This window comes from Coregonus clupeaformis, chromosome 17 (assembly GCF_020615455.1).
Source record: "Coregonus clupeaformis isolate EN_2021a chromosome 17, ASM2061545v1, whole genome shotgun sequence".
NCBI classification, from domain to species: domain Eukaryota; kingdom Metazoa; phylum Chordata; class Actinopteri; order Salmoniformes; family Salmonidae; genus Coregonus; species Coregonus clupeaformis.
The window spans coordinates 28,825,275-28,850,081 of record NC_059208.1 but is presented as its reverse complement, the minus strand read 5'-3'; the positions used below and the strand labels follow the sequence as shown (position 1 = coordinate 28,850,081).

The window sequence follows — 24,807 nt, the reverse complement described above, 5'->3', positions numbered from 1 at the left end:
CAAATGCACACACAGGGTGGCTGGGCCTTGCTCCAGAACTGCCACCTGGGACTGGACTTCATGGATGAGCTGATGGATACTGTGACAGAGACAGACACCATCCATGAGACTTTCCGCCTGTGGATTACTACAGAGGTCCACAAACACTTCCCCATCACACTGTTGCAGATGTCCATCAAGTTCACTAATGAGCCTCCCCAGGGACTGAAGGCAGGGCTGAAGAGGACTTATGGAGGTGGGTCACACCACAGTTCACACATACATATGCATGTGTACGCACTTACACAAACAAACATACACCCCCGTTTCTTCAGGTTAACCCTAAACCACAACCCTTAACCCTTAACCTAGCTTCATGTCCAAATCCTGGTTCAACCCTAGCCTCAACCACAACCCTAATCCTAACCCTAGCCTCAACCACAACCCTAATCCTAACCCTAGCTTCATGTCCACATCCCAGTTCAACCCTAGCCTCAACTACAACACCAACCCTAACCTTAGCATCATGTCCACATCCCGGTTCAATCCTAACCCTAGCCTCACCACAATGCTAACCCTAACCCACCATTGTTTGTTGCCCCAGGCATTAACCAGGACCTGCTGGATGTCAGTAACATGGTCCAGTGGAGGCCCATGCTGTATGGGGTGGTGTTCCTCCATTCTACAGTCCAAGAGAGGCGTAAATATGGCCCCCTGGGCTGGAACATCCCCTACGAGTTCAACCAGGCTGACTTCAACGCCACCGTGCAGTTTGTCCAGAACCACCTGGACGACATGGACATCAAGAAGGTAGGTGCAGAGATGAGAAGCTTCTGCTGTAACTAAGTAAAGCTCTATCTTCACTTCTCTTTACTGTTAGTACTACTAACTGTCTTCCTATGTAAGATATGCTTGTTCCTGTGTTGATGGTAGTCTGATGTCTCCCCAGGGTGTATCCTGGAATACAGTGCGCTACATGATCGGGGAGATCCAATATGGCGGTAGGGTGACAGACGACTATGACAAGCGTCTGCTCAACACCTTTGCCAAGGTCTGGTTCAGTGAAAACATGTTTGGACCTGACTTCTATTTCTACAAAGGCTACAGCATTCCCAAGTGTAGCAACGTGGACCAATATCTGACATACATTCAGGTCAGTCAATTTTTCACACTCAAAGTTTAAAGTGCTGTGTAACTGATTGAATAAATGTAGTCAGACTGCATGAAGATGTGTACAGTATATGTTATGTGATGCATTGAGGCATTTGGTAACACTTCCTATGAATACCTTGTTCATAATGCATTATAGGCACTTATAACACCTTATGAGATATCCACAATGTATTACACAGTTTACTGTAGTTTGGTAATGCACAGACATGCGGACTCTGATCTGATGTATTTTCCCCTGCAGGGCCTACCGGCTTACGACACTCCAGAGGTGTTTGGCCTGCACCCCAATGCTGACATAACGTACCAGAGCAAGCTGGCCAAAGATGTCCTGGACACCATCCTGTCCATCCAGCCTAAGGACAGTTCCAGTGGCGGAGGTGAGACCAGGGAGGCCATTGTGGCCAGGCTGGCTGACGACATGCTGGAGAAACTACCTCCAGACTACATACCGTTTGAAGTGAGTAGGACTGGTCTGGAGTTAGCTAACCCTACTGGAAATAATCACACATGATTAATAAAGTGCTGGCCATAATACCTTGCTGCAACAAGGTAGATCGTTGAAAAACTCTCACAGGGTGACGCCAAGTCATCTAACAATATCCCATGCAATGAAATTAATTTCTGAAATATGCCCCATAGTGCAGTGACATGCACTTTGAAGATAATGTTTTTATTGCAATGCAGGTTTACTTTTTAATGTTCAGAACTGTGGTATGCATTTGCATTCCAATATGTTAAGAATCAAATAAAATAAACGTTTATTTAAAGTGTAATTTCACAAGAACGTGTTTTCAATATATCCAGGTGAAAGAGAGGCTACAGAAGATGGGTCTGCTCCAGCCCATGAACATCTTCCTGCGTCAGGAGATAGAGCGCATGCAGAGGGTCATCGTGCTGGTCAGGAACACGCTGACCGACCTCAAACTGGCCATCGACGGGACCATCATCATGAGTGAGAACCTACGGGACGCGTTGGACTGCATGTATGACGCACGCATCCCCTCACGTTGGAAGAAGGTACGTTTATTACTGGCTCTGGGTACACATTTATTACGTTTTCTACGCATGTATTCCATGTTCTATTTTCTACGTTCTATTCCTGTGTTCTAGGCGTCATGGGCCTCTAGCACTCTAGGATTCTGGTTTACTGAGTTGCTGGATAGGAACCGTCAGTTCCAGGCGTGGATCTTTGAAGGACGGCCCAACTGTTTCTGGATGACAGGCTTCTTCAACCCACAGGGCTTCCTGACCGCCATGAGACAGGTACAGACGGCACATTCAAACATTCTAATGCAATCACAATTGAACATACTTACTGACTTGGCTAGGTCACTGAGGTTATATTTAGAGGTTGCACACACTACACAGTCATAGTTGATCATGAAGCTACAAAGACAAAGCCAGTCTATGTAACTCAATATTTGTGTGTGTAGGAGATCACTCGTGCAAACAAGGGTTGGGCCCTAGACCGTATGGTGCTGTGCAACGAGGTGACCAAGTGGATGAAGGATGACATCACCCAGCCGCCCTCTGAGGGGGTGTATGTGTACGGCCTCTATCTGGAGGGGGCCGGCTGGGACAGGAGGAACTGCAAACTCATCGACTCCAAACCCAAAGTGTTGTTTGAGATGATGCCTGTAGTCAGGATGTATGCTGAAAACAATGGTGAGTGCTGTAGTCAGTAGTTACTGTAACTTCCTGGAGCCTCATAGAACAGTATCTCATTCAACTGCACCTAGTTTTCATCTATACATGATATGTTGAATCTGTCAGCGGAAATTATATAACTTTTAGGTAAATAATGTGGTCTTCAATGGTTACAGTACGTCAGACCTACTGTATGGACAACATACAGTGAAAAATAAACGTACATGTTAACATCATGTATACGTAATGGATGTTTATCATTGCTGTGGTCATTTCAGGAGTCAAGGATGCCCGGTTATACTCCTGTCCCATATATAAGAAGCCTGTAAGGATGGACCTGAATTACATTGCTGCTGTGGAACTGAGGACTGCTCCACCGCCTGAGTACTGGATACTACGTGGTGTGGCACTCCTGTGTGAAGTCAAATAACCTACTTCTATATTGTATAATAAGCCTAAATCATGAAGAGTAGTGTTTCTCAGTGGTTAAAGGGGCAATATGCAGTTCAAACAACAACAAAGTTATACCCCACCACTGTTTTGTTAAACAGCTGAGGGATGGGGCTGGAGAAATGTAACCACTCTCAAATGTAAGTCTAAAAATGGATGTACCAGTCGTAGATTGCTCCTTTAAAGATTAAACGATGGAAGTGTCTTCATTTACATTATAGTGGTAGGCTTCCGTAATAACAAAGTTTCACCTGTCACTGTGTTGCAGGAATAATATAAAAATAAAGTTGCACACACTATCTATACCCCCAATTATTTAATGTCTGAACTATTTTGGGTGTGCGTTTACTTATTTATTTTATTTGAAGGAATAATTTAAAATATCCTTATTTTTGTACTCACCATAATATGGTTGTTACTAGACTACTATACATTGGTAGATGCTGTAGTTCTGTATCTTTGTTCAGTCTCAAGTTCAGTCTGAAGAATTGTACTGTACCTGTTAAGAAAATGTTCATATTTCAGTCATTGTTTTTTAAATATTGATTTATAATTTAGATAATATAGATTTAGAATTCTGATACAGAAAATGAATTATAAATGTAACATGTGAATATAAAAACACAACAAAAGCAGTAGAATGATAAAGGCAAGAGAGCACCAGCACATTATCATCAAAAACATATCAACTTGTTAATTCTCCCACGGTTGTATCTTCCTAAATATGTTACATTAAATATTAAAACATGTCCCGTCACTCCCATTGGTTTTTATCTAGCAGTGGTTAAAGTTAGCTGAAGTTTGTAGTGGCTGTTTAAAGAAATACAAGACATGGATTACAGTTTTTCCTGGCTCATAGACAAATTTCAGGGTAAGGAACCATCTAAAATTGTAAAATACAGAAATTATCCTTTGTGAGTCCTAAAACATATCCAGTGGAAACTAGCACACGTGATCACTCACACCTGTTATAAGATATCCAATTAGTTTAGCTGTCTTCCCAACTGTCCTGCAGTCAGATCAGTGAGTCGCACATCAACCAGAGAGAGAGAAAGGAGGAAGGACAGAGGGGTCTGGTTGCAGTCTCTTGCTCCCTCCCACCCCACCCCATCCCTCTGTGGTCCTCCTCTCTCCCCTGCTGGACTCTCTCCTCCTTATGAATACTGTTCTCCCCCCTCATCCTCCTCCTCCTAAATGCTCTCTTTCCACCTGCCTCCTTTGGTATAGATGTATCAGTACATGTTTTACCTCTTGGTTACAGATGGTATAGACAACAGGGTTGATGCATGGTGGCACCATGAGTAACACTAGAAATGTGACATGCTGGATACTCCCTTGTTGAGACAAGTGAAAGAACAGTTTGCTCTTGTAGTTGCAGATGGTCTAAACAGTATAATATTGGCACCAGCTGCAGTAGAAACATAGAGGTAGTGCCTCATTGTACATACTTTTTGGTATTCTCCAACTGTCTTACATATTCTCCCTAAACATGTTACATTAAATATTTCATTTTTTCAATCACAGACAAACATATATTTTTTTACAAATAAACATGACAGTATAATGCAGGAAATTAATTAATTAAATGATCTCTGGATCAGAGCTCTGTCCCTTTGGCTGTTGTGGCCTGCATGAAGCCGGCATCTCAGCAGCCCTCTTCTCAGGTGAGTTCTGTGGCTCTGGCCTCACAATCTGCTTCGAGACACAGCAGAGGCCGGATCATTCCGGCGATTGTCATAGGAAGTTCGATGGTGAGGTATGTATCTGTACCTGGGGCAAAGACTTTGTGTTTTCCTGGGGCAAAAATTCAGGATATCACCAGGTTGCTTCCCGAGGCTGTGAGACAGTCACCGTGGGCTGATACTGTCATGGTTCATGTGTGGTCAAATGACATTATGAAAGGCAGCTCAGAACAGCTGAAGATGGATTTTAAAGAACTGACTGGGTCTCTACTTGACACCAACAAACGCCCCATAATATCTGGCCCTCTGCCCTCCCTAAATCGTGGCATTGATAGGTTCAGCAGACTTTTAGCCCTCCGTAACTGGCTACGAAACTATTGCAGCTATGTGGGTGTAATATTTATTGACAATTTGTATACCTTCTGGAAACAAAACTCGTATTATAAGGAGGATGCGATACACTCAAATCATTTGGGTTCCTGAATCCTTTCACAGCATTATAAGGCTGTGTTGAGACAATGACTTATCAATGACCCAAGTCCAGCTAATTTAATCCCTAGCATTGTGTCGTTGAGTTGTCATAATGCTTCAGCAAATGTACATTATCCTAGGGGCGTTGGAAGACTCAATGTAAGTAACCTAATTTATGTCCCTCTTACTGCCCTGCATTAATCATATGCCTATGAACCAGATAAATACTGTTAGCACTGAGGTGGTGTGCCCTAGTAGGAAGTGCACTGTGTGCAGCTCACCCTGCACTAATAAAAATAACCTGAGTATGTCTACCTCTGCTAAGCTTCCCAGTAAAGCAAGAAAAACAATCAAGCATCCCAGAAAAGTGTTAAAAATAGCCCACGTTAACATATGTAGCTTAAGAAACAAGGTTCATGAAATCAATAATTTGCTAGTAACAGATGACATTCATATTCTGACGATCTCTGAAACTCACTTAGATAATACTTTGATGATACAGTGGTACCAATACATGGTTATAAGATCTACAGAAAATACAGAAATGCTAAAGGTGGAAGTGTGGCTGTTTATATTCAGAACCACATTCCTGTAAAGCTTAGCGAGGATCTCATGTTAAATACTGTTGAAGTAATATGGCTACAGGTTCATCTGCCTCACCTAAAGCCCATTCTGGTGGGAAGCTGCTATAGACCACCAAGTGCTAACAGTCAGCATCTGGATAACATGTGTGAAATGCTTGATAATGTATGTGATATCAATAGAGAGGTATATTTTTTGGGTGAGGCTGCCCACTCAAGAGAAAGCTTCAAACTGTAACTAGTGCCTGCAACCTGGTTCAGGTTATCAATCAACCTACCATGGTAGTTACAAACAGTACAGGAATGAAATCATCAACATGTATTGATCATATCTTTACTAATGCTGCAGAAATTTGTTTGAAAGCAGTATCCAAATCCATCGGATGTAGTGATCACAATATAGTAGCCATATCTAGGAAAACCAAAGTTCCAAAGGATGGGCCTAATATTGTGTATAAGAGGTCATACAATCAGTTTTGTAGTGATTCCTATGTTGTTGATGTGAAGAATATGTGTTGGTCCATGGTGTGTAATGACGAGCAACCAGATGCTGCACTTGACACATTTATGAAATTGCTTATTCCAGTTACTAATAAGCATGCACCCATTAAGAAAATGACTGTAAAAACTGTTAAATCCCCGTGGATTGATGAGGAATTGAAAAATGGTATGGTTGAGAGGGATGAGGCAAAAGAGATGGCAAATAGGTCTGGCTGTACAACCGATTGGCAAACGTACTGCAAATTGAGAAATCATGAGACTAAACTGAATAAAAAGAAGAAGAAACTACACTATGAAACAAAGATAAATTACATAAAGAATAATAGTAAAAAACCTTTGGGGCACCTTAAATTACATTTTGGGCAAAAAGGCTAACTCCGCCCCATCATTAATTGAATCAGATGGCTCATTCATCACAAAATCCACTGATATTGCCAACTACTTTAATGATTTTTCCATTGGCAAGATTAGCAAACTTAGGCATGACATGCCAGCAACAAAGGCTGACACCACATCCAAGTATATCTGACCAAATTATGAAAGACAAGCATTGTAATTTTGAATTCCGTAAAGTAAGTGTGGAAGAGGTTAAAAAAGGATTGTTGTCTATCAACAATGACAAGCCACCGGGGTCTGACAACTTGGATGGAAAATTACTGAGGATAATAGTGGATGTTATTGCCACTCCTATTTGCCATATCTTCAATTTAAGCCTACTAGAAAGTGTGTGCCATCAGGCCTGGAAGTAAAAGTTATTCCTCTACCTAAGAATAGTAAAGCCCCCTTAACTGGCTCAAATAGCCGACCAATCAGCCTGTTACCAACCCTTAGTAAACTTGGTGAAAATATTGTGTTCTATCAGATACAATGCTATTTTACAGTAAACAAATTGACATCAGACTTTCAGCACGGTTATAGGAAAGGACAATCAACAATCACAGCACTTACACAAATTACTGATGATTGGCTGAGAGAAATTGATGATACAAATATTTTGGGAGCTGTTTTGTTAGACTTCAGTGAGGCTTTTGACATTATTGATCATAGTCTGTTGCTGAAAAAACGTATGTGTTATGGCTTTACACCCCCTGCTATATTGTGGATAAAGAGTTACCTGTCTAACAGAACACAGAGGGTGTTCTTTAATGGAAGCCTCTCCAACAAAATCCAGGTAGAATCAGGAATTCCCCAGGGCAGCTGTCTAGGCCCCTTACTTTTTTCTATATTTACTAACGACATGCCACTGGCTTTGAGTAAAGTCAGTGTGTCTATGTATGCGGATGACTCCACACTATACACGTCAGCTACCACAGCGACTGAAATGACAGCAACACCTAAGAGCTGCAGTTAGTTTCAGAATAGGTGGCAAGGAATAAATGAGTCCTAAATATTTCAAAAACTAAAAGCATTGTATTTGAGACAAATCATCCACTAAACCCTAAACCTCAACTAAATCTTGTAATGAATAATGTGGAAATTGAGCAAGTTGAGGAGACTAAACTGCTTGGAATAACCCTGGATTGTAAACTGTCATGGTCAAAACATAATGATACAACAGTAGATAGGATGGGGAGAAGTGCTGCATTCTTCAAGGCAGGTCCTATCAACAAGGCAGGTCCTACAGGCCCTAGTTTTGTCACACCTGGACTACTGTTCAGTCGTGTCGTCAGGTGCCACAAAGAGTTGTAATTGGCTCAGAACAGGGCAGCACGGCTGGCCCTTGGATGTACACAGAGAACTAATATTAATAATATGCATGTCAATCTCTCCGGGCTCAAAGTGGAGGAGAGATTGAATTCATCACTACTTATATTTGTGAGAAGTATTGACATGTTGAATTCACCAAGCTGTCTGTTTGAACTACTGGCACACAGCTCGGACAACCATGCATACCCCACAAGACATGCCACCAGAGGTCTCTTCACAGTCCCCAAGTATAGAACAGACTATGGGAGGTGCACATTACTACATAAAGCCATGACTACATGGAACTCTATTCCACATCAAGTAACTCATGCCAGCAGTAAAATTAGATTTAAAAAACAGATAAAAATACACCTTATGGAACAGCGGGGACTGTGAAGCAACACAAACATAGACACATGCATACAAACACATAACATACACACAATATAGATATGTGGTAGAGGCCTGAGGGCACATACTTAATATGTTGTGAAATCTGTTATGAATGTATTGTAATGTTTTTAAAATGTATAACTGCCTTCATTTTGCTGGACCCCAGGAATAGTAGCTGCTGCCTTGGGGAGCTAATGGGGATCCATAATAAATACAAATATAAGACTAAAGCTTACAGATGCTCTCACAATTCTAGGCTCACATAGCAGCCCTGCAGTGGCTCTATTAAATGCACTGTGTCCCATGTTGAGCTGAACCAAATGATAATTACCAACAATGGCACTCAGCACCCAGACAAGCGCCAAGGCAAGCCACACACGCCTGGAAGTCACTATGCTCAGGTAGTGGATGCTGTGGCAAATAAACACATATTTTTCTATTGCCATGAGGGCAGAGTCATCTGAGCGCTCCAAAGGATGGTACTCATAATATTAGAATGTGCCATGCATCACAGTATGTGGGAACAGAAGAGAGTGCAAGACAGTGAATGCTGCAACGAAGCTATGCAAAAGACCTGACTCTTTAACAAAGTGTAGAATGGCTGCCAGAAGAGCTCTTTAAGTGTCACCAATCCAATGAGTAGGTAGCTGTTCATCACCAGAGAGAAGAGGAAAAGAACAACAAAAATAAACAAAATATACGTTTTCCCTGAAGCGATGTGCTGGAAAAAACAGGCAGACAGATCCAGCATGTCTTGCTCCTCTTGAAAAGTGGTCCTGTTGAGAAGGTGTGAGGTGTAGAGAGAACATTCAGTTCTGTTGAAGCCATGGTGCTGATCAGATGTAATAGTAGTACTAGTAGCAGAAGCAGTCCCTGGATCTTGGAGATAGAAGAGAAAACGCTCTGAGCTATCTACACTCCACAGACATCTCATTTACATGTTATGCCTCTTATACTCGATGTTTGCAGCTGTGTGGTGGAAGGATACTTATAACCAGTCTAAACACGTACCAAAGGTTGCCTGCTAAGAGCAGGCTGGAGGTCAAATTTGTTGTGGCATATTTTTAGTTTAGGTCATTTACAACTGCAGTGGAATAGAGAAATGTGATAGCGCTATACAGTATAATAGCCCCTGGGGCTATCAGAAATTTGCTTTGAAGCAAGCGGTTGTTTTGATGCAAGGAAACCATATCGTGGAGAGGTCTGCCTAACAGTATTTTGCCTAATGAATGTGTTGGAAAAATGGACAGGAGGACACTTGAAAATGTTCCAGCCAGTAATTGGCCGAATGAATGTGATGGGGTTGTCACGATCGTTTACGGACGAGACGGACCAAGGCGCAGCGTGATATGCATTCATATTTATTTACGTACTGAACACACGACAAAACAACAAACGAAACGTGAAGTCCAAGGTAGACAAATAACATACCTCACACGGAACAAGATCCCACAACTAACTCGTGCCAAAAGGCTGCCTAAGTATGGTCCCCAATCAGAGACAACGAGCTACAGCTGCCTCTGATTGGGAACCACCCCGGCCAACATAGATCTACACATCATAGATACTATAACAATGCACAAACACAACACGGAATATACACATCCTGACTCAACAAATAAACGTCACTTGAGTTAGGGCGTGACAGGGGTTTCTGACACCTTAACTGTTACACCAAGTGTTCCAAACCTCTTGAAGAGGTCGCTATAGGTCACTCTTGTTGGGTTAAGGTCATTAACCCCTTCCTTTGAGAACGCGTGTCCCCAGGCTTCTATATACCAAGTCCCTCATGTGTACACACCTCCCTCTTCTTGACTATCCTGCCAACCCTACTTGTCCAAACCCCCTCAATACAATTCTAAGATTTTAATCTGTAACCAAATGATTGTAATAAAGTTAAGCATATTAACTCATTATTAATGGTTGCTTGCTACCCAAATCTTCAAACCTGAGGTATTACACTTGACTTGAGTCAAATGTAAGTAAAACTAGAAAATGTAAATTTTCGAAGAAAATGTGTGGGCTTGCTATAGTCTACAATAGTGAATAGGAGCAAACACGCATCTCACACACCAAGTATCCATCCATGAGTGTTCTGGTCTCCCTGCCTGGCCCTGTAGTAGAGACATCTACTCCAGAGGTACTTGCTTAAGTCACAACAACTGATGAGCGGTTTGGGCAATATGGCAGAACTCTCATGTCCTGTGGCTGGATCCCTCAGTACAGGCTCTGAAAAACATTGTCAAATTGGCTGCCACCCAGAGCGATAGAGGCCTACAAAGATGTAGTGGGCGAAAGCAAAGATAAACTCTGTGGGGAAAGCGTTGCTTCTGTTCTACTCAGGCTGTTGCCATAGTAACAGCTGAGCTTGTCAACAACAGGTGGGTTTTGTTTTAGCATAGACATTAATGGTAGCTAGCAAGCTATCAAAGGGATTCTAGCTAGCTGATGAGATAAAATGGCTGAGAAAAGTGGATTGGAGAACTGGACTTTGGTGCATTAAGCATCAACAGCAACTCCGACAATTTAAGGTAAGTTAGCTAGCTAACACTTTAGCTAGGTAACGTTAGCTCCATGAGTGCTCCTTGGCTTTTCCAACATGTAGTTACGCTAGCTAGCGAACGTTAACGTTAGTTCTATCGATATAATTAGGAATTATAATACAATAGGATCTCTTGTTCTATCACTCACTGCATTATTTTTGCATTCAGCCAGCTAACAGTTAGCTAGGTTGAAATTCCTTGGTTAAAGATAGGCTCAGCAATATGACAACATCACGTGGGGTAACTTTATTTAAATCTGCTATTGCCATTGCATACCTGGCTTTACCCAATATCATGAGACATGGGAAAGAGTACAATGGACAGTAAAGTTACTGGACATTCACCTTTATATTTCTCCTGGACAAGCAAAGCCAGCAATGTATATTACAAATAGATCTTGAAGAATGACGTTAGGTTGTATGTCAAATAACATGGACATTCTGATTTTCCACTCTTTTTTCAGTCTTGACAGATTATAATTGGCCCTTTCTACCCTCTGTGATAATGAAGTATGCTGAGCCATTAGCTATTTTCAATTTTTTGTATAGATCGGAACGAGAATCAACAATGAAAAATATTTGAGAGAGCATCTAGAGGTGGAGGCCTTTTTAAGGTTTGTTAATTGGCTGGCACTGGTTGACGGTAAATATTCAGACATATTATTCTCCTTCTCCATGAGGGCTCTCAAGCACTCTAGCTCCAGAAATTAATAACAAATACAATTCTGTTTCATATTTAGCTACAGTAATGAAGTCTAACTGGCCAATTGCTTGGGTACCTGCTTCTTGATTTTTTACAGAGATGTATTTCTCAAAAGACCCACAGACATTCGAGAGTTCGCAGCAGGTGGGTTCAGCCAACACAAACTGACACGCACACCAAGATACAAACAGACAGGGACATTCCTCTACTTTGAACTACCAATAATGAACATAATATTTTCTCTCTTTCAGATTACTTTACCAACCCAAACCTTTGTATGATCATTGGCTCCAAACTGCAGGGCGATCCTGCCGACACAGGCACAGACTGAATCCTTAACGGATTGTTTGGCAGTTCAACTGTTATTGAAGTGTAAAGCTGTAACAAGCCTCTTTCTCTGTGTCCTGCACATCCTCTGTATTGACTAGTTATTTGTGTCAAAGTAACATTATATAAAGTAGGAATGTACTGGCATCCAGGCAGAGTTTCTTAACAAGCATCATTACTACAGGTTAGTTACAGGGCTACAGATAGAAGACTTCTAGGCCTATAGGGTGGAGTGGACAGCCTCTTTACAGGAGTTTTCTCCGCGAAAAGTCTAAACGGGATCATTGGGACGTTCCAACTCTGACGTTACCCCATTGAAGTTGAAATTTAAAACAGTTAAGGTTAGATGAGAGTATGGGTTAAGGTTAGTGACGTCCCAAGGATCCCGAATAGCACTAACCATTTTCTCAGGCCTCAGAGTACCCCCTTCTGGACTCTTACGTACTTCCATTCACTCTCCAACTCATCAGATGAAACAAAAAAACATTAAGCAAGATGAGAAAATGTGACCGCAGCAAAACTGACCACAACTTTAGAATGATCTGACCACACTGGATACACAGTTTAAATGTTTATTGAATCAAAAATGATCAAGTATCCAGCAGTAAAAACAGGTCAAATCCATCTGTCACAAAGCATGACAAAATCATTCATAATTCTGTTTGATTCACATTTTAAAATCAGACACACTACAAAAATAGGCACATCTGGTTTAACAATTAAGTGATTGCACATAGAAGACCCTGAAATTGTATAAAAACCTAGACCCTGACAATATTGGACATTTCAACAGTAGACCTACATAGTACATTCTGTAACCAACATACTGTGGTAGAGCATGTTAATAGAGCTTTTAAATCCTGAGCGAACAGGCACAAATCATCAATGTTTAGACAAATCAATGTTAAAAGGTAAAATATATTTCCTTTTTATATATAAAAGATTGTCAGTAACTTACATTGTTTGATTTCTGTTCAGGCAATTGATTGTCCCTCTCTTATGGCTTGTATTGGGCTCCAGGAATCCAGAATTGTATCTCAGACACAGATCTAGGATCAGATTACATGATGTAAAATCTTAAACATAATCCTTAGGGAGTAAAACACACAACTGACCTTACACCAGTGTCTATAGGCAACGTCATCCTACTGCCTTTAGCTCAGAGTAGTGTACTACTAGTCAACGGACCCCTGAACCCATCTACATTACACAGTATGATGGCGCTGTCAATACACACTGATCTATTCCAAGGTCAGTGTTGCGTTATCCCCCTAATGGTAATCGTAAGGATTCAGAGAGGGTAAGCTGGCCCTGGATCTGTGCCTTTTAAACAATCTCACACACATACTGTACACATGGGACTTTAACCACAACATGTGAAGGAGTTTCAACCAACCGTGGTACAAATTAGTGTTCTTTTATGTTGTGTCTGACTTACACAGCATTTTAACGGTAAAGCGGATCCCCTTTTAAAAAACATGATTCCCGTTATTAGAACCTAAAACATACTCACTTTAGTTCACAAAGTAAAATTCTAAATTGGAGATACTGATTGAACGGCAATGACTACAACCAGCATACACTGCGGCCCTCCCACAGACATCCAGTGTCTGATGTTCTTCATGTACAAACAGGTTTAGTCCCACACACACTTCCAATGTCTCCCGTTTTCACACAAACATGGCCTGGGACACAAAGCTGTTTCCACGAGTCGTTCCGGCAGCAGGGGGGTGGTCCTCCTCGTTGTCATGGTAATCATTGGCCTTGTACTGGTTGGGGGCGTACAGGGACGGGACTTTGTTCAGCCTGGGCTCATCCCAGCCAGAGGGGGCGCCAGCGTAGTACAACTCCTCCGCATCACGATTGTATTCCTCATCACTGTAAGCATCCAGGTCCTGGTGGGAAAGATAAACATCTTAATAATCATATAAAAATCAGGAGAACCAATGCAGTCTTCTAGTGACCCTTGCATTAGCCAACAAGCTGCGACAGTGCAACACCCTTTGAGAGTCTTGAACCCAGGTCTTCTAGCCCATGGGCAAACATGCTAACCACTGCTCCAAAAGGGTTCAATCAAGGGGGGAAATTTGTAACTAGCTTACCTAAGCAATGGTTGCTACAGTATTAAAAATACATGTTTCTATCTATAGCATGTTCAGTGTAACAGCTATGCACATAGCAGCCCTCCATACCCTTCATTTTCCTACACGTTATACATTTACATTTACATTTACGTCATTTAGCAGACGCTCTTATCCAGAGCGACTTACAGTTAGTGCATACATTTTAATTTTAATTTTATTTTTATACTGGCCCCCCGTGGGAATTGAACCCACAACCCTGGCGTTGCAAACGCCATGCTCTACCAACTGAGCTACCTCCCTATCATGTTTGTGTACTGTTAAATAGGGCAATCATGTTGAGTAACTGATTAATTAATGATCATAAGTAGATGTTAAATGATTAATTTATTAATTTATTTTTGTTTCATGAATCCTTTACCAGGATGTATTATGAATTATATAGACAATGAACTAAGAGTTCAAAGCCAAAGCTACAGAGCTCATTTGATGCATCTCAGTAGTCTAAAATGGCTTCTTCTCCCTGTCTCTATTCGCTCCATCTTTACTGATCTAAAAACACAGGCCAGGTGGAAGCAATATCATGGAGGCCAGCTTTCACCTGTCCAGGTCTTTTTATGTCTGAAGATTGAAGAAAGGAGTCAGGAGAGGAGGACTATTGAGAGATGCACCCCATGTATGGCTGTGTTCTTACCGTGCTGGGCTCAGCATTCTGAGGAGCGTAATACAGGTGGTCCACGGGTCCATCCTCGCTCTCCACAGGGTCTCGACTGGTGTTCAGCTGCAGATGCAGACACACACACACATGATTATTCTCATCTACTCTGAGCTAGGGTAAAACATATTTCAGATGGACGCTTTCCTAATCAGCATAATCTTTTAATCATTTAGCAATGTTGATAAAAACATGTTGTGGTGTTGTAAAAGACAAATTGAGGGGCCATATAGAGATATATAAACGTCTCCCATCACAGCAAGCCTAAAACAGTTATGGCTGGCCACCATCACTCACCCTATCAGTAGAGCTGCTGGTGGTCTGCTGCTTCTTAGGGGGAGGGGGCTTGTGCTTGGGTGGACCACTGAGAAAGCGAGAGAAAGGAAGGACTCAAACAAACAGTACGGATGATCACTTAGTATGAGTGACAGACAGACAAACACTCACTCTCCATTGTTCTGGTTGCGTTTTTTGCGGACCATGACCACAACACTGCCAATAATGGCCAGCAGCAGAACCACCCCAATGATCCCTCCTATAATACCGCCTGTAGCAGGACCCTTCACTGGCTTTTGTGTACCTACAGAGAGAGAGAGAGACAGGGAGAGAGAGAAAGAGAGACACAGGGAGAGAGAGAGAGACACACACAGGGAGAGAGAGACACACACAGGGAGAGAGAGAGAGAGAAAGAGAGAGAGACAGGGAGAGAGAGAAAGAGACAGGGAGAGAGAGAGAGAGAGTGAGACACAGGGAGAGAGAGAGACACAGGGAGAGAGAGAGAGACACAGGGAGAGAGAGACACAGGGAGAGAGAGAGACAGGGAGAGAGAGAGCCAGGGAGAGAGAGAGAGAGAGAGAGAGACAGGGGGAGAGAGAGAGACACAGGGAGAGAGAGAGAGAGAGAGACAGGGAGAGAGAGAGACACACAGGGAGAGAGAGAGAGAGAGAGGGACAGAGAGAGAGAGAGAGAGAGAGAGAGAGAGAGAGAGAGAGGGGAGAGATGAGAGAAAATAAGGTAGATGATAGAAAATGTGAGATGGGAAGGAAGCGAAATAATAGAATGGAGGTAAAAGGGGATAAGTACAAAGAGAGAGAGAAAAGAAGAGAAGAGAGAACATTAACAACAGTGTAGTGATAACATTCACATGCTGGAGTAGTCCCAAATGCACTGGAATAACCCTACAGTGCATTTCATTACACAACATCGTTTCATTTGCGATGAAAGGTTCTGAAAGCGGAATTAAGAATATAATCCCCAAGTAATGAAGTAGGCCTACTAACTACAGTCAATGGTGTGTGTGAGACAGAGGTGCAAAGAAACTGTGTGTGTGGATGAGAGAGGTATAGAGAAAGTGTATGCGTGTGTGTGAGAGCTAGCCGAGATGCAGAGAAAGTGTGAGTCTGCCTTTACAGAAGAAAGGTCTACATTAGTGTAGACTACATCACATGGGGAGGCAGACAATCAGACAATGACTGTAGTACCTCCCTCTAATGAACCATGACCACTAGGACCAGTACTAACAATAGGATTATACACAAGACAGGAGTACATACACACACGGTGTGACCCATCTCATTATCCTCCCCATCATTGCCTAGGGGATTATGCTAATGAGGGAGTGTTAAAGGGCAACGAGGAGCTCAGCTAATTGGAGGAGAGTTACACAGGGAAAGTAATTGGTTGGCCCGATTGAATGTTGTTAGGCTTATAATTATGACTGTGGTACTGATGATCTTATAGCAATGCTCTGTAATGTAAACAATGGAGCATCCAATGACCTTTTCACATGAAAATAGCAGTTGTTTTCAATTAGACCGCATGTATACAAACGCTTTGGTTTCCCAGTAAAACTATATGAATGGTCAATAATAAATGATAATTTCATAAAATGATCTCAGAGTAGTTTACCCTGACATTTATAAAGACATTATTGTTCAGAACATGTCATGTTTAATGTGTGTAGTTTAATAGGTCTTGTGAGACAGAAAGATTTACACCACAGCAGTAGTCCAGTTATAGGATTTAGAAGGGAGTGTAACTAGGTGATTACTATGGTGTAATACATCTTGTTGTCCACATGGCGGTGCTGTGTCTCCATAACACAGGCTCTGAAGTACTAATTATATTCACTACCTCTGTTCTGTCCTTTCTTTGCTCTTCATCTCTCCCATGGTCGTCGACTACAGTATGTATCTAGCTATATCCATGCTCCCTTTTCTTCTATGGTGCTTTTTGCTCCATCCTAACTCCACCATCCCTCTCATTTGTTATCCCTCACTTGCCCCCCAATCCCCCCTTCCCTGATACATGTGCAAATATTGTACTATAAATTGTGCCTTCCTGTATTATACTTAATCTAAAATGTTTATTCTGTTCTACTGAGCCATTTACTTTATGTTTGTATTCTTATTGTTGTTGCATTGTCTGGACAGTGTATATACCATGTGTATCCTGTACATACCACTAATAAAACCTGAAACGTTTCCTCCCTCTCTCCATAAAACTTTTCCTCCCCTCACCTCCTTTTTACTGATAGGGAATAAACTGGGCTGGTGACAGCTTTATCTGGTAAGCATTCTTTATTAGGGTACTTTCTTTTCAGATCAGTTCAGATAAAGGAGAGGTGAGGAAGCCACTTTACGGTATTGAGATGCAGCCGCTGTCAGAGTGACTCCAGCAGTAGTGAATAGAGATCATGCCCTCTCTGTATCTGTGGTGGATGCCAGCCATGTCTCGCTCTAATGAAATCTCCCAGACGGCCCGAGCGTGCCTGCTGTGTCTCTCAGCTGGCGCCGTGCTATGCTGCCCTCCAACAAGGACGGGCTCCGTAAATTTAGCAAGACGGGCACGCGCACACACGGAGCAGAGTCCAGCAGTCCAGCTGGCAGGGACATCTTGTATACTAACCAATATCCTTGTCACTCCCACCAACATTTATACACACCCACAATTCTCTGTGGTGTGCTGCACGCCCCATACCCTCCCACTCCCACTCACACTCCCACCCACAAATTGAGGCAGGGTTTAGCTGCTCTTGGTGTATTCAAGGATTCTACCTGTATTCTCAATGTAAGGTATGGTCTAAAATACTGCTAGAGTTTTCAAATATAAAAAAATACTGCCAATACTGCCAAAGTTCTACAACACTAGAGCCCTGCCGCATAAGATAGCTGGTGCATAATTAAGAGGTCTCTAGATGATTGCTGGGGGATTTTCCAGGCTGAGACAGACTGGCTGATCAGGAAACACAGAGTAACATCTCTCTCTGCCTGCCTCTCTCGCTCTCTGTGCTGCCTGCTTGCCTCGCTCTCTGTGCTGCCAGCCTATCTCTCTACGAGCTGCCTGCTTGCCTCGCTCTCTGTGCTGCCTGCTTGCCTCTCTCTCTGTGCTGCCAGCCTATCTCTCTCTACGAGTTGCCTGCTTACCTCTCTCGGTGCTGCTTGCCTGCTTACCTCTCTCGGTGCTACCTGTCTGCCTCTCCCAACTGGGATTAAGGTTAACATGCTTCCCCAGCCATCCATACAGGCCCATAGGACTCATCTGACCTCTGCTGGCTGACCTGGGTCCTAGCTGCACTATGCTGCACTTACCCCTGCCTCTCCCTTATCCCATCCTGCTATACTCCACTGCCGCTGTCGTTTGGGAAACGCTTGTTTAGCTCTCTGTAATACGGCAGCCCAAATCTGTATCTCCAGCTCTGCATCTTTAATCTCCTAACGAGCAGAGATCAGCCTGTTTTATTACCCTCCCTGACCTCACACACACACACACACACACACACACACGCCTTTGAGCCATCTCTGCTCCCAGATCTATACGTTTATTATACCTCAGCTATAAAAGTCATTGACCTACCTCTCTCTACGAGCTGCCTGCTGACCTCTCTCTACGAGCTGCCTGCTGACCTCTCTCTACGAGCTGCCTGCTGACCTCTCTCGGTGCTACCTGCTGTTACCTGACCCAAACAGATTAAAGGCATTGATCGTTGGCCAAACAATCCTATTGTTGCTGATCATAAAATCCACCTGTATTGTTTTTTGTTTACTTTTTAAGATTGTCTTATGTGTCCGTTGAAGCTCAAACACGGTTACATTGATCCCAGATGATGGGAATACAGATTAGGTCTAGACGGATTGATCAGCATTGATAGAGATAAAGATTAGGATAAAGAGAGAGCTAAAGTAATGCCTTTGCTCAGTCAGGGAGAGGAGAAGCCTATCCCTTAGATCCTAAAGGCTTAACAGGGTTACATTACCAACATCCATTCAGCCCGACACACACAACTCGCACCCTAGCGACCCTGTATCCTGGTAACCAGCTGCCGCATACATAATCACACAGATTGGAGGTGTGTGTGTGGGTGAGGGGGGGGAGAAAGAGAAAGCAAGAGAGAGAGAGAAGGGCATACAGTGATAGAGAGAATAGTGGATGATTAGGGGAAATAGAAGAGAGTGGGAGAGACGGGGTGATGTAGAGGAATTCAGATCACTTTGGGAAATGCCTCTTCAAGTATGCTAGTCTTATATTACTGCTACTAAACACTATACACAATATAACTACCACCCACCCACCACCACTACTATGTGGAATCCTGTTGCCTACAGTCCCCTGCTGTTGGCTACTGCCTGCCTGGGCCTGGTGCTGTACTGAAGCTGTAGTCTGTCAGACAGGCCCAGTATTAATCTAGTGTGATTCCAGAGCTGGCCCCATGCATTTACACTGTCTGGGATTAAACGGATGTCAGGGACACCAAGCCTCTGTGTGTGTGTGTGTGTGTCTAACAGCAGGAAAGACTGAGTGTGTATGCATACGATTGAGTGTGGGTGTGTGAGTGTTTGACGTTGATCTCCCCCTCTCTCTGCAGGGAGACAGTGTGCTCCCTGCCATAGTGCATTAAGGCACAGACAGGCGCCCTGGGAGAAGGCAGGATATCTCTCTCGCTCTCCCTCGTACCCTCTCTCTGACAAGCTCGTGGCTCCCCTCTCGCTGTCTCTGCGTCAATATTTACAGTCCACTTTACACTGGTACAGAGGTGGCTGGGTCCAGCCAGCACGGAGCAGGCCTGCTGCATTAGCCAAATGTAGCTGTCCAGTCCAGCTAAGAAGGAGTACTAGGGGTAGGAATAGGACTAGGCAAGCTGTAGTAGTCCAAAGGCGATACACACCAACCCACGACCACACCAAATACCTGTTCATCTCAGCAACAGAGAGAACATACACAGGTTGCAGCTGGCAGGTCCATAACAAGGCATTCACACACACGTATGTACATGTGCCACACACACAGTCCAGTCTGGATAACTATGAGTTGTATTATAAGAACCCAGGTCACCTCAGTTATCTAGTGTATCATAATGTGAACTGTCCCTAACCTCCCCCTCCCTCCCTGGGGCCTGGTCTGTCACCCGTTGGTTTGTTTACCTGCCCTGTGACCTTCTGCCTGGGAGAATGTCCACTTCATTAAGTACTGGAGCACTACTCAGCCATGCACAGAGGGATCCCAGCCAGAGCGCAGCCTCGTACTGAGAGGGGATTGAGGTGAGACAAACTAACATTTACACTACGGTTTCCTCTCCTAACACATAAAAAGAGATGTTCTGAAATGTCATCTGTACTAGTCTCAGGTGAGACTGGGTTAGATCAAAGCGATAGAGGAGGATGCCTTCCTGGAATGTAATATCACCTGTAGCTATAGTTGTTCAACGTCAGTAGAGATGGAGGAAAGAGAGGAGATGACGTCAGACTATTGAGATGTATCCTCTCGGCCACAGCAGTAGGCTAATTGGGGGCTGTCTCCAGTAGAATACCTCTCATAAGAGACTGATTAACAGAACAGGGAGCCGTAATGGCCCTGCTCTCCAGTTGCATTCTCTCCCCCTTTCATCCTATGCCCCTCAAGAGAATCCACACAGCCAGAACTGCACAGGCCCGGCTCTAGCTCTGCATTCGGATTTAAAACTCTCATTAAGACAATTCTCCTCTGCCATGGGGAACTATTGGGCATATAAACAATAGAATAGAATAGGCAATGAGGGTTGATTTTGTTTGTCGAAAAAATGACTTCCGTGGCTAGGTTTAGTTTGTTGTTGATTATGCAGGGTTAAAGCGCAAGTAACATACACATTCAAGCATGCGCACGTTATTTGCATGGACATCTAATGGGCCTGTGGACATATGGGTGTGGAATCACAATGCAAACTAGACCCACAGTTAAGTACAGTTCCTCTCACATCTACATCTACTGTGTTCCCTGGGAAGTGTTGGAGGTTGTGGGAGCCTTGTGCTGATCACACATGGAAGTCACAGGAGGTCGATGGCACCTTAATTGGGGCTTGTGGTAACGACTAGAGCGGAATCAGTGGAATGGTATCAATGTGTTTGATGCCATTCCATTTGCTCCGTTCCGGCCATTATTATGAGCCATTCTCCCCTCAGCAGCCTCCTGTGATGGAAGTCACTACCACCTACTATGGTGTTGCTATAGATGTGCTCTTCACAGTGGCAGTCTATCCTTAACAATGTAATATTACACATGGCACACTACAAACACATGCACACATTTAGTATATGTTACAAAAACACATGCACAATCATACAGGCTGACATACACACACACATAATGTATGCATATGGATGCTAATAGTCACATTTCCACATGCACACCCACCCCTGCATGTCACAGATTAAGAATATCAAACTGCTTTACATGCATCACAAGGCATTACCAACAATATCCTCCACACAGACAACCCCATGAGCACACATAATGAATTCATCCTTCATCCACCATCTAATACGACACACTGCATCAAGACAGCCCATCTGATCTCACTGTCTGTCTCTCTCAGATAATCATTTTTATGTCACAATTTATCGGAATATCTCAATATACAGTTAGCAATATCACGCTCCTCCATCTCTCCCACCTCTCAGCGTGTGTGTGTGTGTGTATGTGTGTCAGAGATAGATAGTTCAGTAGCAACAGCAAAGTATAAAGTGGGTGAGTGAACATAAATACATTGCTGTGGGCGAGGAGCAGAGCAGAGTGTGTGAGGTAATCAATAACTACCAGTGAAGGACACTTGGTGCAGAGTAGAACACCAGGCCAGCCCTGCTTGAAAGACATGACACAAACACTGGTTGCATGCTACAATGACGCTCAACATGACAGTCAACACAATACAGAAAGACACACACACACACTGAGTGTACAAAAGATTAGGAACACCTGCTCTATCCATGACAGACTGAACAGGTGAAAGCTATGATCCCTTATTGATGTCACTTGTTAAATCCACTTCAATCAGTGTAGATGAAGGGGAGGAGACAGGTTAAATAAGGATTTTTAAGCCTTGAGACATGGATTGCATATGTGTGTCATTCAGCGGGTGAATGGGCAAGACAAAATATTTAAGTGCCTTTGAACGGTGTATGGTAGTAGGTGGTTTGAGTGTGTCAAGAACTGCAACGCTGCTGGGTTTTTCACGCTCAACAGTTTCCCCTGTGTATCAAGAACGGTCCACCACCCAAAGGACATGCAGACAACTTGACACAACTGTAGGAAGCATTGGAGTCAACATGGGCCAGCATCCCTGTGGAAAGCTTCGACACCTTGCAGAGTCCATGCCTCAATGAATTGAGGCTGTTCTGAGGGCAAAATGGGGTGCAACTCAATATTAGGAAGGTGTTCCTAATGTTTTGTACAACACACACACACAACCGCGATCCTTCAGCGGGGTGCAGAAATTCATACTTTTATTAAAACCTTATCGAATACAACCACTGACTTTTTCCTAATTTGTGTTGCTGAATGTGCTTGTGCCAATTGAATCTCAGTTTACGTAGTACGTCAAGGCCGCTACATCTCCAGTTGAGCAACACAAATGAGGAAAAAGTTGGTGGTTGTATTCGCTAAAAGTTTGTATTAAAAGTATAAATTTCAGCACCCTGCGGAAGGACCTCAGTTGTACAGGACAAACATGTATGCGTTTTCAGAATTGACATTTTTACAAGAATCGGCTGATGGTGACTCAGTTGTTGCTGGAAAATCGTGTGACCAGTTATCAAAACTCAACTCCGCCTAGATATAAGAGAACAGAGTTGAGCGTTCCTCAGCTACAATGCCCTATGATCAGAAGACATTCAATTAGAGCTCTTTGGCCACGCACACCAATGGTGCAGAAATTACCCCAACACAATCCCTCCTTACATGCACACACACAATCTTGCAGCTGCGATGCACACTGCATTTCATTCATTCCATCTCTAATGTGAGCAGCATCCTCATCTCTGAGTGCACATTATGATGGATTTTACTGTAGACACTAGTCAGTGTGTGTGTGCATGCCAGTCAATTTAAGTGTTTACCAGCGCACACTAAGTCATTGTGTGTGTGTGTGTGTGTCTACAGTAAGACACTACACTCCTCATTGTGCTTATGTATACACACACCAGTCATTCAGAGCTGTGTTGAGGGGAGTCATATCAGTGTTCCCTGAGGAGACACTACATACCCTCAGCCTCTTATACTGGTCCACATTACACAACCCCTTAAACACCCAGCACAGCACAGGGCTCTACATATTTAATATAGAGCTCAGAGGACAGAAGAGAGTGGAAGAGGGGGAGACAGGAAGAGAGTGGAAGAGGGGGAGACAGGAAGAGAGTGGAAGAGGGAGAGACAGGAAGAGAGTGGAAGAGGGGGAGACAGGAAGAGAGTGGAAGAGAGTGGAAGAGGGGGAGACAGGAAGAGAGTGGAAGAGGGGGAGACAGGAAGAGAGTGGAAGAGAGAGGACGAAGGGAGAAGAGGGCGAGAGGGGAAGAGAGGTGCTGTTGCATTGATTTCTTGGCAGTTTTACACCAGCCCAATCCTCCTGAACTAGTGTGTGTGTACGCATCTGCACAAGTGTGTGTCAGACTGCGTTAGACACGGCGAGAGGAGCGGGAACACACACACGGAGAGACAGGAGTGTGTGTGGAGAAGGAAGGTACCTGTGTAACACAGAGTCAGAAGGATGGAACAGAGCTGATGTGAGTGCTTTTGATCTGCTGCTAAGGGAATGGAAGCTACTCATTCTGAAGGATGAGGCAGAAATAGCAGTTATTACACACCTAGATGGGCAGTGACTTCCTTTCTACTCCAACTGTCTTCGCCTGGGCCGGTATTCTGTCTGTTCTCAATATCTCACAACGCTCAACTTTCTTTTGGTCTGTGTACCAGGGTTGGGGTAACTTCCATTTCAATTCAATCATTGAAAAGTTTCCATCCATTTTCTATGAGAAGTTTGCAGTTCTTGCATTTCAGTTCACTTCCTGGATTGACTGCGTTGAAACGGAATTGATCCCAATCCTGCTGTGTACACAATAGCAGTCACCTGAACAGGAGCAGATATGTCATTGTTCTCTGTGTAATCTATCAATGGCTTGTTCACGTTCAACACTTACTGCAGGCGACACACACACTGTGGTATCAGATAGATGTGTCTCCACCCCCCCTCCACCCGCGCACACACACACCTGTTAGACCTGTATCAGATCCATCTGTCTCTGCTCTACCAGCTCAACTGGAGGGGACCAACACACACCGGTCTCTGAGACACCTGTATCAGGTCCATCATCTGTGTTTCCTCTAGGTGACAGAACTGTCTAGCAGGTGACAGAACTGTCTAGCAGGTGACAGAACTGTCTAGCAGGTGACAGAACTGTCTAGCAGGTGACAGAAATGTATAGCAGGTAGAAGCAGCCAGGTAGCCACAGTGTGACAGGAACCTGACTGTCTGACTCACTAGCCGAGATAAAAGCTCAACCACTTCCTCTGAAACACACCAGTCATTAGACCATTAAGCCACATTAGGCTGGTTGACTTAGCATACATGCC

General features: G+C 43.5%; 2 protein-coding genes and 1 long non-coding RNA gene across 4 annotated transcripts in view; 2 read left to right on the top strand and 1 right to left on the bottom strand.

Moving 5' to 3' along the window:
• LOC121586238 (dynein axonemal heavy chain 5-like) overlaps positions 1-3,998 on the top strand; it is a 79,955-nt gene extending 75,957 nt beyond the window's left edge. The window contains 8 exon segments of the mRNA XM_045226272.1: positions 16-235; positions 584-789; positions 929-1,132; positions 1,394-1,609; positions 1,957-2,169; positions 2,263-2,415; positions 2,586-2,817; positions 3,078-3,998. Coding sequence (XP_045082207.1) covers positions 16-235; positions 584-789; positions 929-1,132; positions 1,394-1,609; positions 1,957-2,169; positions 2,263-2,415; positions 2,586-2,817; positions 3,078-3,229 — 1,596 coding nt within the window. The 3' untranslated portion in view covers positions 3,230-3,998.
• Positions 3,999-10,928: 6,930 nt separating this feature from the next.
• LOC123492870 lies at positions 10,929-12,593 on the top strand. 2 transcript variants are annotated; one of them, XR_006661903.1, is made up of 4 exons: positions 10,929-11,094; positions 11,655-11,719; positions 11,906-11,952; positions 12,060-12,593. It is a non-coding gene; the product is annotated as an uncharacterized LOC123492870 (long non-coding RNA). The 2 variants fall into 2 exon arrangements; XR_006661902.1 differs by having other exon boundaries at positions 11,655-11,748.
• A 100-nt stretch (positions 12,594-12,693) lies between these two features.
• Positions 12,694-24,807, bottom strand: part of LOC121585391 (nectin-2-like) — a 72,233-nt gene continuing 60,119 nt past the window's right edge. Inside the window, exons 7-10 of the mRNA XM_045226271.1 lie at positions 15,379-15,511; positions 15,229-15,295; positions 14,911-14,997; positions 12,694-14,030 (exon numbers count right to left, since the gene is read on the bottom strand). Coding sequence (XP_045082206.1) covers positions 13,806-14,030; positions 14,911-14,997; positions 15,229-15,295; positions 15,379-15,511 — 512 coding nt within the window. The 3' untranslated portion in view covers positions 12,694-13,805. The remainder of the gene's footprint in view (positions 14,031-14,910; positions 14,998-15,228; positions 15,296-15,378; positions 15,512-24,807) is intronic.